The sequence below is a fragment of the Artemia sp. Qi Xiang Cuo genome, chromosome 3 (genome assembly GCF_049724085.1).
Source record: "Artemia sp. Qi Xiang Cuo chromosome 3, ASM4972408v1, whole genome shotgun sequence".
Lineage (NCBI taxonomy): Eukaryota > Metazoa > Arthropoda > Branchiopoda > Anostraca > Artemiidae > Artemia > Artemia sp. Qi Xiang Cuo.
The window spans coordinates 51,963,895-51,978,221 of NC_142796.1; the positions used below are offsets into that span (position 1 = coordinate 51,963,895).

General features: G+C 36.4%; 1 protein-coding gene across 1 annotated transcript in view; it reads right to left on the bottom strand.

The window, feature by feature from the left end:
• The window catches only part of Pi4KIIIalpha (phosphatidylinositol 4-kinase III alpha), a 192,915-nt gene that overhangs the window by 101,365 nt on the left and 77,223 nt on the right, over positions 1 to 14,327 (bottom strand). Inside the window, exons 12-13 of the mRNA XM_089086118.1 lie at positions 9,549 to 9,747; positions 1,365 to 1,485 (exon numbers count right to left, since the gene is read on the bottom strand). Of these exons, the coding sequence (XP_088942244.1) occupies positions 1,365 to 1,485; positions 9,549 to 9,747 (320 nt within the window). The remainder of the gene's footprint in view (positions 1 to 1,364; positions 1,486 to 9,548; positions 9,748 to 14,327) is intronic.

The window sequence follows — 14,327 nt, forward strand, 5'->3', positions numbered from 1 at the left end:
AAACCCCTTATATGCCCCCAGGGCATAAATTACAACCCTTACCCTAAGGGCTGTTAGGGTGATTGTCGTCCTCTAAGACCTAATTTCCAGAACTTTCAACTACGTTAAACAAAATGGCTAGCTCAAAATTTTGATTCGATGTGTTTGAGGAAATGATGGGCGTGAGAGGGACGTTAGTCGCTCTCCAACCACTTTCAACTATTAAAAATGGCACTAGCCCTTTCAATTTCCAATGAAATGAGCCCTTTTGAAGTTTCTACGACAACAATTTCAATAAAAACCTTATATACCCCCAGGGAAAAACTTACAACCCTTGCCCTGAGGGCTGGGGGTTGCCATTCTCAAAGACCTAATTTCCAGGACTTTCTACAGCGTTAAACAAAATGGCTTTCTTAAAATTTTGTTTGGATGTGTTTGGCGAAATCGTGAGCATGAGAGGGGGTTAGTTACCGTCCAATAACCTTAGACTATTAAAAAGGGTAATATCCCTCTCAATTTCCAATTGTATAAGCCCTTTTTGAAGTTTTACGACAACTCTATCTATAAAAACCTTATTTGCCCCCAGATCATAACTTACAACCTTTGCCCTGGAGGCTAGGGGGGGGGGGGTTTGTCATCCTTAAATACATAATTTCCAGAACTTTCAATAACTTAAAACCCTTGCCCTGAGGGTTGCGGGGGAGTGTCCTCCTCAAAAACATATTTTCTATCTGGAAATTAACTACGCTGAACAAAATGGCGATCTCAAAATTTTGATTGGATGTGTATTGTGCAATATAGATACCCAAAATCAAAATACACTGAGAAAATATTAAAATAGAGTTTTATCAATCATATAATTATACAAATTGTTTCGGCCAAGAATAACACACCATACAGAGTCCAACCTTTTACTAAAAAGCTATATTAAATACCGGAATTCTGATCAGCGTTGCCCTACGATTAAAAAATATGATTGTTACTCCTATATCCAGGAGCCACCAATAAAAAAGAAAAGTTAAAAACCACTTCATCAATTCTAGAAATCCCTCTATTTTTCTGTGGTTTTAAGTAGAAAAAAAGGGCGGAGGGGCAGACACGGAGCAGACTCTAAGGCATATGAAGACATACTTATTGATTGATTTGTTTGAGACATTTGATACAATAGGCAAGAAACAACCTTAAAACAAAGAAGACGAAAAAAAATAATATGCAGGAAATCGATAAAAACAGTATTTAGCAATTGAAGTGTGAAATTAAAATTTTGGAAAATTTTAGATACCAATTAACAGAGAATATAGTCGTAAGGGTTTAGAAAGTAGATATAGTGAGTCAAACGCATTACAATACAGTACAACACCACAAACACATTTCAACACACTTACCGCACTCTTCTTGAGTGAAACGCATTACAACACAGTACAGCCAGAAGTCCTTAAATAGCTTGTGAAGACGAACTTTTGGTTGATTTATTGGAGGCATCCGTCGCACTAAAGAAGCAATAACCTATAAAGAAAGAATATACAGGCGCACATCCAAAATTTTACTCGGGAGGGGGAATAAAATGAAAAAGTAGTTCTGTTTCTTTTTAGCCAATAAATTACTGGAATTGAGTATTTTTATCATGATTTTTCTCATAAGAGAGAGAAGATAAGCATTATCAGAAAACTAAGGAACACATTTCCACAAAAACCCTTCGTCTAATTTACAGCGGACTTCTGAAACCTTATCTCCAATGAATTTGGCAGCCAACATTCAAATCACACTTGAAGAGACTTGATTCAATCCATAGGCGTGCACTGAAAATAATTGGAAGTATAGATGACTGTCTCTCTCTTGGTTCACTATACCGTCTGTCGTGCTCAGTTTATGTTTCTAGGTTCCTTTCCGGGTCACTTCCATCTCCTTTCCGCAATCTCTTTAGGTTATCTGAATAAGATAATCAAACACCCGATCTGCTTTTGACATCCGTGTGAGACAAACACCAACGGTACGCTCGGATTTTCCCCATACATGACTTGCTCTATAGAGTGGAACATGATCCCGCAAGAGCTGACATGTAAGAGCTCACTTGGGTCCTTCAAAAATAATTTAACGAAATATTTAGTGAAAGGTCAATTAATTAGAGGTTAATTTGGATTAAAACAAGTTTAGTATTTAAGATTATATTTATTATTGTATAGTATTTTAGGTGAGGTGATTGGGCTTTTGGTTGAGGGGACGAACCCAATAGTCAAGGAAATAATAAGTAGTTGTGGAGGAGGCGTGTGGTTGTCTTGGGAGTGAGTGAGTGTTGTCTTGGGAGAGGTTGTCGCTCTGCATGATAGTGATAAATATTTGTATTTATGGGTCTCAACGTCTAATGTGTGACAGAGCAGTGTCTTTTATGTTATTTCATTTCGTTTTCTTTTTAAAATAAACCCCGATTGATTGATTGATTGATTGATGAAACACGAAGCAACCTTTGAAGCTTATGAAATCAAAAAAGTATTTTACTATTAAAATACTCTTTAGCTACTAAAATAAAATAAAAAAGCGTATTTTTATGTGACTTTTTCAAATTGAGAGGAGAGGGATTAAAGACGGAGCAAACTTTGAAGCGTATGAAGGCGGAGTTCTGGTTAATATATTAAAGGCCTTCGTCGTATCGTCGTACTAAAAGACAATAGCCTAAAAAAAGCAGAATATCCAGGAATTTAATGAAAAGGGGGGCGGGGGAAGGGTAACAAGGAAACTGGTAGTTTTGTGCACCTTTAACTATTAGTTACTAAAAGGGTGTATTTTTATCTGATCTTTCAAATAATTAATTAAAAAAACAAAAAGAAGTTTTTCAAAGAAAAGTAAAGGCCATTTTAGACTTAAGATCATCAGATACAAATAGCTGTTAAAATTCAAACTCAAAACGACCAGAAATTACTATTAAAGAATAAATAAAACCCAAAACGAACAGACATTAAATAAAAAATCATAGCAAAAAAAACATACAACAAGTAATAATATAAATTAATAAATAAATCTTAAAGCGAGCAATGCTTAAATTGAATACGCAAATCAAGCTTAAAACGGAAAAAAATTTTGCTATTGAAGTATAAATTAAACCCAAAGCAAACAAAAATTAAATAAAGAATCTTGCAAACAAACATACAATAGATACTAATGTAAATGAATAAATAAATCTTAAAACAAGTGAAACTTAAATTGAATATGCAAATCAAGCTTGAAACGAACAAAAACCACTACAAACAAGAGTTTGAGTATTGCCTCCTTCTCTCACTGTAAAAGTCTAAAACCTACTGCGTCATCGGCGGTTTACTGAAAACGAATTGTATTACAAATATTTTCTTTTGTACTTAATACTGAAGATAAACACTAAAATTACAGTCAAATTTTGAACTGATGAGCTTTCAGCAATTAATATCATTATACAACAAATATTCAGTTTAATTTAATAGTTCTTTCTAAAATTTAATTAATTTAATAGTTCTTTCTAAAAAGGCCCCTAAAATTATCCCGTTCCTTAACTGTAAAAACCTAAAGCCTACTGCGTCATTGGCGCGTCACTGAAAACGAATTATATTACAAATATTTTCTTTTCCAGTTCTTACAGCATTAAAAATTAAAATAAAATTAAAGCGACTAAAATCTTTAACTGATGGATATTTAAACAATCAATATCATTATATGTCAAATATTCAATTTGATTTTGTTTATACTTTCCAAGACTGTTCAAGACACATAGTTTTCAGTAAAGCGCCATGACGCAGTAGGTTTTAGAATTCATCAAAGTATCAAAACTAGCATCAAAGAAACAATATCAAACTAAAAAAATGGGTTTGTGTCCACCTCGGAGTTTTAATTATCTGATGTTTGAACTATTTTTAACAAAACGGCTATCTCAAAATTCTTATCCGATGGTCTGGGGAAAAAAGGCATGGGGAGGGGGGGCTAATTGTCCTTCGATCTCTTTTGACTCGTTAAAAGTGAACTAGAACTTTCTATTTTCAATTTAATGAGCCTTCTCTGAAGTTTATACGAGCGTCCCTTCTATAAAAACCGTATATACACCCAGGGCATAACTTACAACGCCTATCCCCGGGCCCTGGGGGGGTTGTGTCGACCCCGGAGTTTTAATATCTGATGTTTGAAACTATTTTTAACAAAATGACCGCCTCAAAATTTTTATCGGATGGGTTTGGGGAAGAAAAGGGCACGGAGGGGAGGGGAGAGGCTAACTGCCATCCGATCTCTTTTGACTGAGAAAGTAAACTATAACTTTTAATTTCAAATCGAATGAAACCTCTCTGACGTTTATACAAGCTTCCCTTTCATAAGAACTATATACGGCCCCAGGACGTAACTTACAACGCCTGCCCCCCTCCCACCCTGGGGGGTTGTGTCAAAACCGGAGTTTTTGTTATCTGACCTTTGAACTATTTAAAAAAAATGGCTATCTTACAGTTTGTATCGGATGGGTTTGCGGAAAAACGGGCGTGGGAGTGGGGCTAGGTGCCCTCCGATCTCTTTTGACTCTTAAAAATTGAACTAGGACTGTCAATTTCCATTCAAATGAGCCCTCTGAAGTTTATACGAGCATCCCTTCCAAAAGAACCATATATGCCACCAGGGCATAACTTGCAGCGCCTTTCCCCGGGCCCTGGGGGTTTGTGTCGAAACCGGGGCTTTTGTTATATGACCTTTGGACTATTTTTAACAAAATGGCTATATCAAAATTTTTATCGGATGCATATAAGAGAAAAGAGGCGTGGAGGGGATAGTTGCCCTCTGATGTCTTTTAACTCTTAAAAACTGAACTAGAACTTTCAATTTCCAATCAAATAAGCCCTCTCTGAAGTTTATACGAGCATCCCTTCCATAACAGCTATATATGCCTCCGGGCATAACTTACAACAACTACCGCGGGCCCTGAAGGATTGTGTCCATCCTGGAGTTTTTGTTATATGATCTTTGAACCATTTTGAAAAAATGACTCTCAAACTTCTTATCGGATGAATTTGAGGAAAATAGGGCGTGGAGGGGGGAGGCTAGTTGCCCTCCGATCTCTTTTGACTCTTAAAAAAAGAACGAGAACTTTCAATTTCCAATCAAACGAGCCCTCTCCGAAGTTTATAAGAGCATCCCTTCCATAAGAACCATATATGCCCCCAGATCATTTCTTACAACGCCTGCCCTCGGGCCCCGGGGGTTGCGTCAACACAGGAGTTTTTCTTATCTAACCTTTGAACTATTTTTAACGAAATGGCTATCTCAAAATTTTTATCGGATGTGTTTGGGGAAAAAAGGGTTGGGGGGGAGGCTAGTTTCCCTCGGATATCTTTTGACTCATAAAAAGTGAACTAGAACATTTAATTTCCAGTCAAATAAGCCCTCTCTGGAGTTTATACGAGCATCTCTTTCATAAGAACCGTATACGCCCCCAGGACGACCCTTACAACGCCTACCCCCGGGCCCTGGGGTGTTGTGTCAACACCGGAGTTTTTGTTATCTAATTAAATGGCTATCTAAAAAATGGCTATCTCAAAATTTGTAGCAGATGGATTTGGGGAAAAATGGCGTGGGGGAGGGGGTTATTTGCCCTTCAATATCTTGACTCTTAAAAAGTAAACAAGAACTTTCAATTTCCAATGAAATGAGCCCTCTATGAAGTTTATACGAGCATCCCTTTCATAAGAACCACACTTGCCCTCAGGGCATAACTTAGAACGCCTTCCCCCGGGCCCTGGAGGGTTGTACTGACACCGGAATTTTTCTTATCGACCTTTGAACTATTTTTAACAAAATGTCTACAAAGTTTTCATCAGATGGGTTCGAAAAAACAAAGCGCGCGGGGGGGGGGGGGCTAGTTGTCCTCGGATCTCTTTTGACTATTAAAAAGTGAACTCGAACTTTCAATTTCCAATTAAATGAGCCCTCTCTGAAGTTTATACGAGCATCCCTTCCATAAGAACCATATATGCCCCAAGGCATAACTTACAACACCTGCCCTCGCGCCCTGGGGGGTTGTGTCGATACATGAGTTTTTGTTATCTAACTTTAGAGCAATTTTTTACACAATGGCTATCTCAAAGTTTTTATCGGATGCATTTGGGGAGAAAGGGGCGTGGGGGGGGGGGGCTAGTTGCCCTCCAATCTCTTTGGACTCTCAAAGCCTAAACTAGAAGTTTCAATTTCCAATCAAATGAACCCTCTCTGAAGTTTTTACGAGCATCCCTTGCATAAGAACCATATATTCCCCCAGAGCATAACTTACAACACTTGCCCTAGGGTCTTGGGGGGCTGTGTCAATCCTGGAGTTTTCGTTTTATGGTCTTTGAACTATTTAAAAAATGGCTATCTCAAAGTTCTTATCGGATGGGTTTGAGGAAAAAGGGCGTGAAGGATGGGGGGGGGGGCTAGTTGCCCTCGAATAACTTTTGATTCTTAAAAACCAAACGAGAGCTGATAATTTCCAATCTCACGCATCCTCTTTGTAACTCACATGAGGATTATGGTCCTTTGAATCATATATACCATCAGATCATTGCTAGAAACGCCTGCCCCCGTGCCCTGATCGGTTGAGTTAAACTAAGGGTTTTTGTTATTTGATCATTGAACTATTTTTAACAAAATAGCTATCTCAAATTTTTATCGCATGCATTTGTGAAAAAAGGAGGGGGGGGTTAGTTGCCCTCCGATCACTTTTGACTCTTAAAAAGGGCACTAGAAATCTCGATTTCCAATCGAATGAACCCCTCCGAAGTTTATACGACGACCCCTTCCATATGAAGTGCCTCTGGGAAAAAATAATAATAAATAAATAACAATAATAAAACACTGGAGCCGTATGACCTTTACTATGGGCAACGCTATAGCGTTGCCTCTGAAGGAAGAGGGGGCAAACATGTATTAAATTTTCAAGTCTAAGAAGATGGGGTTTTGTTCACGAATTTGTACGCTACGTACGAATTTGTACGTTTGGCACAGTAAGGATGCAACAGCTTGAATAAAAAAAAAGAAAAAAAAAACAGAGCAAACAGAGCAGATTCAATGAGTGGGGGAGAGAGTCCAAAATTAGGAAATTATTTTTGTTTTTCTCTTTTTTTAGCTATTATAATTGCCAGAAAAACGTGTCTTTTTGTGTGATTTTTCAAACTTGTGGGAAAGGCCGTATTCAGGGGAGGGGTTAGGGGTTATGAATCCCCCTCCTGAAATGTTTATCCGACTCGTAAAAATGTATTAAAAATGCAGAAAAACATAATTTTGGTGCGTTTTTAAAGTGTTTTTTTTACCCCCCCCCCCCCTCCGAACAAAAGTCCTGGATACGACCCTGCCAATGGGAGAAGATCAAACATGGGTCAAGCTTAGAAGTTGATGAAGACGGAGTTTTGATTGATTTTATGTGAGACATTCGTCGCACTAAAAAAGCAATAGCTCGACCAACAAAGGAAAACAAAGAAGAAAGAATAGGCCAACAAATGTGCATTTTTACGACTTTCCATATTGAAAGGAGGGATCATAAAAAAAAGCAATTTTTGAACTTTATAAAGATGAATTTTCGATTGATTTATATGAGAATTTTTGGAACATTGAAGAAGCAGTAGACCAAAAAAAAAGGAAAAAAGGGAGAAAGAATATTAAGGCCAATGTCCAGCATGTAGATTCGGGGAGAGGGGAGGGCGATCAATAGTGTAAAAAAGGAACATCTAGCTTGAACATTTGGCTATTAAATTGCCAAAAACTGTGTATTTTTATATGTTGTCATATTTGAAAGGAGGGGAGCCAACATGGAGCAAACTTTGAAGAGACTATTAGTTGATTTATTGGTGGCAGAATGGCAGTTTTTAAAGATTTTATCAAACAGTGTGTGGTAACGAACTGTAAATAAGGGGCTGCTCGGCCCCAATTTAACCGAAACTCTAAAAAAAGAAATTTGATAACATTTAATACCTCAAAAAAATTGGTTTTTAATGCAGATTCCAAAGACACAAAATTCGTTAAGTTTAATACGCCCCATTAAAAACTACAAGCCTGAGAAAATTTGGCTAATTTTCTAAAAAGCGGGAAAATACCCCCCAAAAGTCAAATAATCGTTTTAAAGCTTTTCTTTTTCTACTTTCCTACTTCTCTTATTATGTTTGTTATTACATGTCTGTACAAAAGCTCACCCACTTGTAATTACAAAATAATTACTTATCGTAGCGCAGATCCATCTAAGAGCAGCAGAGCAGCACAAAGCTGGGTCAGTTTTTTGTATATGTTTAAGTTGAGCAACTTGTGAAAGGCTGGTTTCAATCGAAGTTGCAAGAGCATCCAGGTTCAACTTTACTCAATGCTCTGTTGATACCTTCCGTTTTAATTGTTATCTGGAGTCAGTCGCGTCCATCCGTGGTAAGACGCGTCCATCCGTGGTAAATACATGAGAATACTCCTTGATGATAACTTATCATTCCTGCATAATATTCAAGCAGTAGAACTAAAAGTCTCTGTGAATCTGGGACAAACTAACAGCTCAAGAACACTTTGCCGCAGAAAGCTTAGGCTCTATTATACATCGCTCTTCCACAACCCCATCTACAGTATTGTCTAAGGATTTGATAATCATATTCCAAATCTAATCTGCGTTCACTTAATTGATTCATAAACAACTTCTGACATTAATCAGAAAAATGAACAATACTTGCCATTTGAGTCAATGTATCAACTAACATGCCTGATCAACTTTCATGTTTCTAACTCGTGAGCTCCAAGCTTCCTTTAAATATAATTCCGACCTATATACGATCATGCATAATCGCACGCACGTGATCAGTTTTAAACCTGCAAATACCATTGATCCCTTGCGTCATTTAAGAAATGAGCAAATTTTATTTATTGAATTTAAGGAAGAATAGTTAAAACAAGTTAAATCTAAAGTTGATAGATGTTAACAATTTTCATTTTGATTTTTTTCTTTCATCCCTGCACAATTCAGTTGAAACTTAATATTTAGCAGAAATAATTCAATGATTACAGCATATTTTAAAGTTAGAGATACATTCCTTCTAATTAAAGTAAATTAAACCATATCTTATTGGTCTTGCTTAAGTTTGTTATAATCAGTTGTACTGAAAAGTTCGAAAACTGCTCTTTTGTATTTGACTTATGGTAAATTACTGGTTTTTCACTTAAAGAAAGGTCTTATACTTATAGCTTGATTCGTTATTAGTTCGATTACTTCTTATAGCAACTAACTAATTATTTGATTATTTAATAACTAGTTTTACATAATTATAACTAAAAAAGGGAAGTAATTGTAGGCGTCTAGCTTAAGACCCATTCACAATGACACTTCACAAATACCAAGATTTAGCTAGCGCTTATTTGACCCAATGAGATTGAGCCCTAGTTTCAATGAGATTGAGCAAATTACTAATCAGGTAATTCTATAAAAATACAAGTGGCTCAGATCCACACTAAACTTCAGTATCATTAAATTCTCCTTGTGAACGGGCTCTCATACAGCCTACATCTCACGAGTTATTTTTCTCGACTCAAATCGTTTTCGCAATGAACAGTTTACTTGGAATACTTACTGGAATAAGCATACCCAAATTGAAAGCACAACTAGATGCTTTGGCAGCAATTGGTGCCTTTTCACTGGCTTTCTTCGACTCAAGGCCAAACTGAACAAATAGTTCAAGAAGCCGAACTAATAGATCGTTCATTTCCATATCCCCTTGAATATCTGTGGCTACTTGGGCAAAAGTGCTTCTTGCTTCAGACGCCATAGTCCTGAAATTGAAAAAAAATGAAATGAATGTTTATGAAAAATAAGACAAGCCCTTGTATTTTTTTTTTTTTTTTTTGCACTGACTGTGTTATGTCCATACCTGTACAAGTTGGGGGAGAGGATCTGACACATTTTCTGATTGTTTCAAGGGCAGTTTCAGGGTTGTCCTATATTAAAACACAGCACATGCTAAGTACAAGTTTCACGAAGGCTTCCAATTTTCAACAGGGCGTAGATCGAGGAATTTTTGAACTTTTGTACAGTAAGTACAAGGCCAAAGATCAAATATAAAAGCTCAAAGACAAAATACTGCCTTTTTCTTTGTTATTACAGCGTTCGAACCCTTATTTCACGGGGCTGATTATTATTTGGTAATTTAATTGCTTTGCGACTGAATTTATATTTCTCCTTGGTTTCTGAAGCAATAAGTACTTTTGCCACAATAGCCACAGATATTGAATGGGCTAGAGTGTAAAGTTAAAAAAAAAAAATGCAGTTTTAGGCGCGAAAGGAGAAGGGGCCCTTGCAACAAAATTAGTTTTGGTGGTCTTACATATCGATAAAGATCACCTTGCCTTTCCATCATAGCAATAGTACAGAAAAAAATAAAAGCGAAAATCACTACAAGTTAATTGCGGAAGAAAGAAATAATTGAATATTTCGGCTATATATTCAATTTATCCAGAAGTGAGGACAGGAACAGCTCTTTTGACAAGTATAAAGATCATAGGTGGCTTTTGATTTGAGTGTATTACCTAGTGGGGTTTTAGCCATTCTTAATTCAGAAAACTTATGTTCTGCACCAGAACTGGAATAGAGCAGACATGTCAATGCCAGCATAAGATTAGGGTAAGATTGTGTTCGAAAACTCCATTGAAGATAGATTTACATTTACGTCTCTCATGGTTATTATCTTAAGTTGAAACTTTCGGGAATGTTGACTTAAATCAAAGGGCACTACATGTATCCAGGTTATCAAAAGGAAGTATGTACAATATCTCTGGAAAAGCTAAGAATATTACGTTAAAACTTTCAGGGAATGTTGGACTAAGTAACTCTTTTTTGTAGGACTAAGTAACTCTTTTTTGTAACAAAAATAACCTTACTTTGTATATATCACACACAGGGAAAAGCCTTGGGTTTTTCTTAGCAAGGACTTAGTAAAGAACGAACCAAGTAGTCAACAATGGCTGCACTACTAAAAAATAAAATTTTTTGTCAAAAAATTTTACCTTATTTTATTTCTTCCACTTTTACTTCCACTGTAATAAAAGTTAATATTTTATTAAACCGTAATTTTCGAAAAAAAAATGCATCTTTTTATAAAAAGTAAATTTTGTTGCGTACCTGTAGTGCAGTGTATAATTGAGTTTTTGTTTCTCGTCTTTGTAATTTGTTCGATGTGTTTTTTTTTGTTTTTTTTTTTTTTTTTTTTTACTGATACTCCGTCTTTTGTAACTTTTTTTGACGGGTAATAAATAATTCATAATATAATAATAATTACACCACTTTACATTCTGATGCACTATAATTTCTCACTCTTCTTTCAATCAAAAGTTAGGGTTCTGTCACACTTACCCTTAACATTCTACATTTGCAAATGATTCATTAAGTCCAAAAATATGAGATCTTCCATCCCAAATAGCAGAACATAATCTCATGTGGTTCAAATACCTCCTGCGTGTGCCAACAGAAATCCCACCCTGAATAGTCTACGATTTCGACCGAAAAGCTCATGGCTAGTCCCACCCAAGGAGCTCTATTCTTCTACGGCAATTGAAAACAAAATTTCAGGTAAACTTTCAGGCTGATTAGGTGTTAGTTCAACTGGATCCTCTTCTTTTAGTGAAAATACTTCATGCAGCGTATAAGCATACCATAATAACAATAATATCCAAGCAAGAATGGCAAATCCAAGTTTGGCCATTAAAACAACTGTAAACGCAAAATATGTTAAATTTGTAACTGCTAGATATTTCATGTCTTCAGTGGTCTGTTTACTTCTTTTCCATTGTTTAAAACCTAAATAACCATAACAAACTAATAAGAATAATAATGCAATTCCCCGCAAAAGCAAAGATAAAAATCCAAGTATCACGACTATGTTCAGTAGAATCATAGCTACAACTACAAGTATGATTACTAATCTTTCACTAACTTCCATTGACGTAAAATGTGTTTTAGCAAACAGTTGAATCAAATATGGACACCAAATGATTATAAAGCACCCCGTTTTTTCAACTAAAACTTATTTTGATCAGGACCTTCTGGGTATTTCTGAGATATCTAGAACATTTTATAGCGACAATTTTTTTGCAATTTTTTATACCGTTAGAATACTCACCCTATTGATAAATTTTTGCTTCAATGGTTTGGAGAATTTCTCTAAATCAAACGTCATTTTACAAAAATTGTCATAACAATAATTACTTTCTTTTAAACACTGACGTCTCGCATTATAAGTTGGAGCAATAGCTACTATTTAGAAAAATATTCCAAAGATTAAAAAAGGCTCTGGGTTGCATGGTGTAAACCCTGCTACCGTACATATGTTCTGGCTAGAGTGCAAGTGCGTATCCAGGATTTTTGTTCGGGGGAGGGGGGAGAGGGTACCAAAAAATTTTGAGAACGCATCAAAAAATTTTTATAAGCATTTTTTTTTGCGTTTTTACAAGTCAGGATTTTTTTTTTTGGGAGGGGGGGGGGGAATTTCAAACCCCGTAAAAACCATTTCCTCTACCTTCAAAATTCCTGGTCATACCTTTTTGACCTTTCCACCACCTTCTCTCCGTTTCCTGCCAAAAAGGTAAAAAAGTTAACAAAATCAAAAAAGTGGTACTATCAAGGATCTAACATAAGACCTATCTACACTAGAGAACGACGTAAATAGATCTTAAATAGAATTAAGACTTTTGAATTTTTCAAAATTCATGTTTGCTATATCATCTTGTATGCTGTAATACAAAAGAAAGGCCCCAAGAAATACATTTTTTTCCGAAAAAAATAAACCTTACTTTAACCCAATCACTTTCTATTCTTTACAGAAGAGAGTGCGACTTCAAATTTTCAATCGAATGAGCCCTCTCCTAAGTTTCTTGGGCCGCCCAAATTCTACGTACCCCCAAATAGGGTTACTTTGATATGATTCAAATACAAGGATGATGAAACTTTGTAACCCTTCTCCTCAAAAGACCCCTCATTCCCTCTTGATCTTCTGCCATAAAGCGTCGCATGTGCTCAGTTTCAGTTCAAGTAGTCCATTCGTTTAGGAATACATAGCAAACAATGCACAGTAAACAAACGAAGTATTATAGTAACTTTATATTATAGACTAGCATCAGAAAAACCAACAACAGAGTGTTTCAATCCTGTGGTAAGGCAGTGGGATCGGTTTCTGCTAGGTAACTCGAGACACAGAGTTCGATCTCAGCTGCAGCAACCCACCATATGGCTCAGTATTTTATTTAGTGATGAGACTAGGTATAAGCGTCTCCATAATAATCCAAACGAGAAGAAGAAGAAAAAAAAGACAATTTATACTGTTTCATAAGGACCAGAAAAAAAAAGATATTTCACCCCTTTTCCTCCAAGACAAAATTCGAGATATGCTTACCCTCGCCTACAGTCTGAACTACAAGTATGAAGCAATTCAGAAAGTACAAAAAGAGCAAAAAAATTGCAAAACGCAAGATGACTTAGGTGGTGTTTCTTCACGGTACAAGCACCAGTGCGCGGTGCTAATTCGTGCTGCGGTGCTAGTGTCACTTAATTATTTCTTATTTTTCTAGTTTGATTATTAGGTGACGATATAATCCTGTTGCCATTCCAGACTCTCCGGCAGCTCAGATTGATCCCCCGGGCCCGTATTGGCAAGCAGAGATAAATTCCACTGTGCTTGCTACCACAGGTATTAAATGCTCTACTCCTTCTTGTCAGATTATTTGGAGACGCCAATGTATATTCTCCATGTAAATCTAGGTCCTGGTGCAGTTTTGATTGAGCTCCGGGTACCATTTTACTCAGAAGGTATAAATCCCACCGCACTGATTAAAATATTCTATACCAATACACTCTGATTACTAAAACTAACTTATATGATGACTACCATTTCTGAATCAACTAGAAATTGTAATTTTCTCACTTTCCAGTTGTTTATTTTAAACGTTTTGAATTTTTGGATACAGTGGGCCGAGGTTTGTTCATTACTAAGTTGCAGCTGCTGCTGCAGCCACGTTTACCTCTACAACACTACAACATTTGAGAGTTAGTGAGAGTTAACCCCAAAGACACATGAAACAGACATGAAACAGAGAAACAAAAAGAACATATTATCGTGGTTGCAGCGATAGCTGAAATCTAGTAAAACACGAACACGGCTCATAGTAACCAAACAAAAGAGCCTGAAACCCATAGAAATGGTATCGGATCGAAAATCAAAGAACAAAATTAGAATTGTCTTGGCCGAAAACTTTATACAGGAAACTTACAGTCCTTTGGCTTAAACAACAAGGAAAATCCATTGGCTTGAACAACAAGGAAAATAACTTTTTTTTTCTGTATGGTAAGCATCATTTTTTCCGTT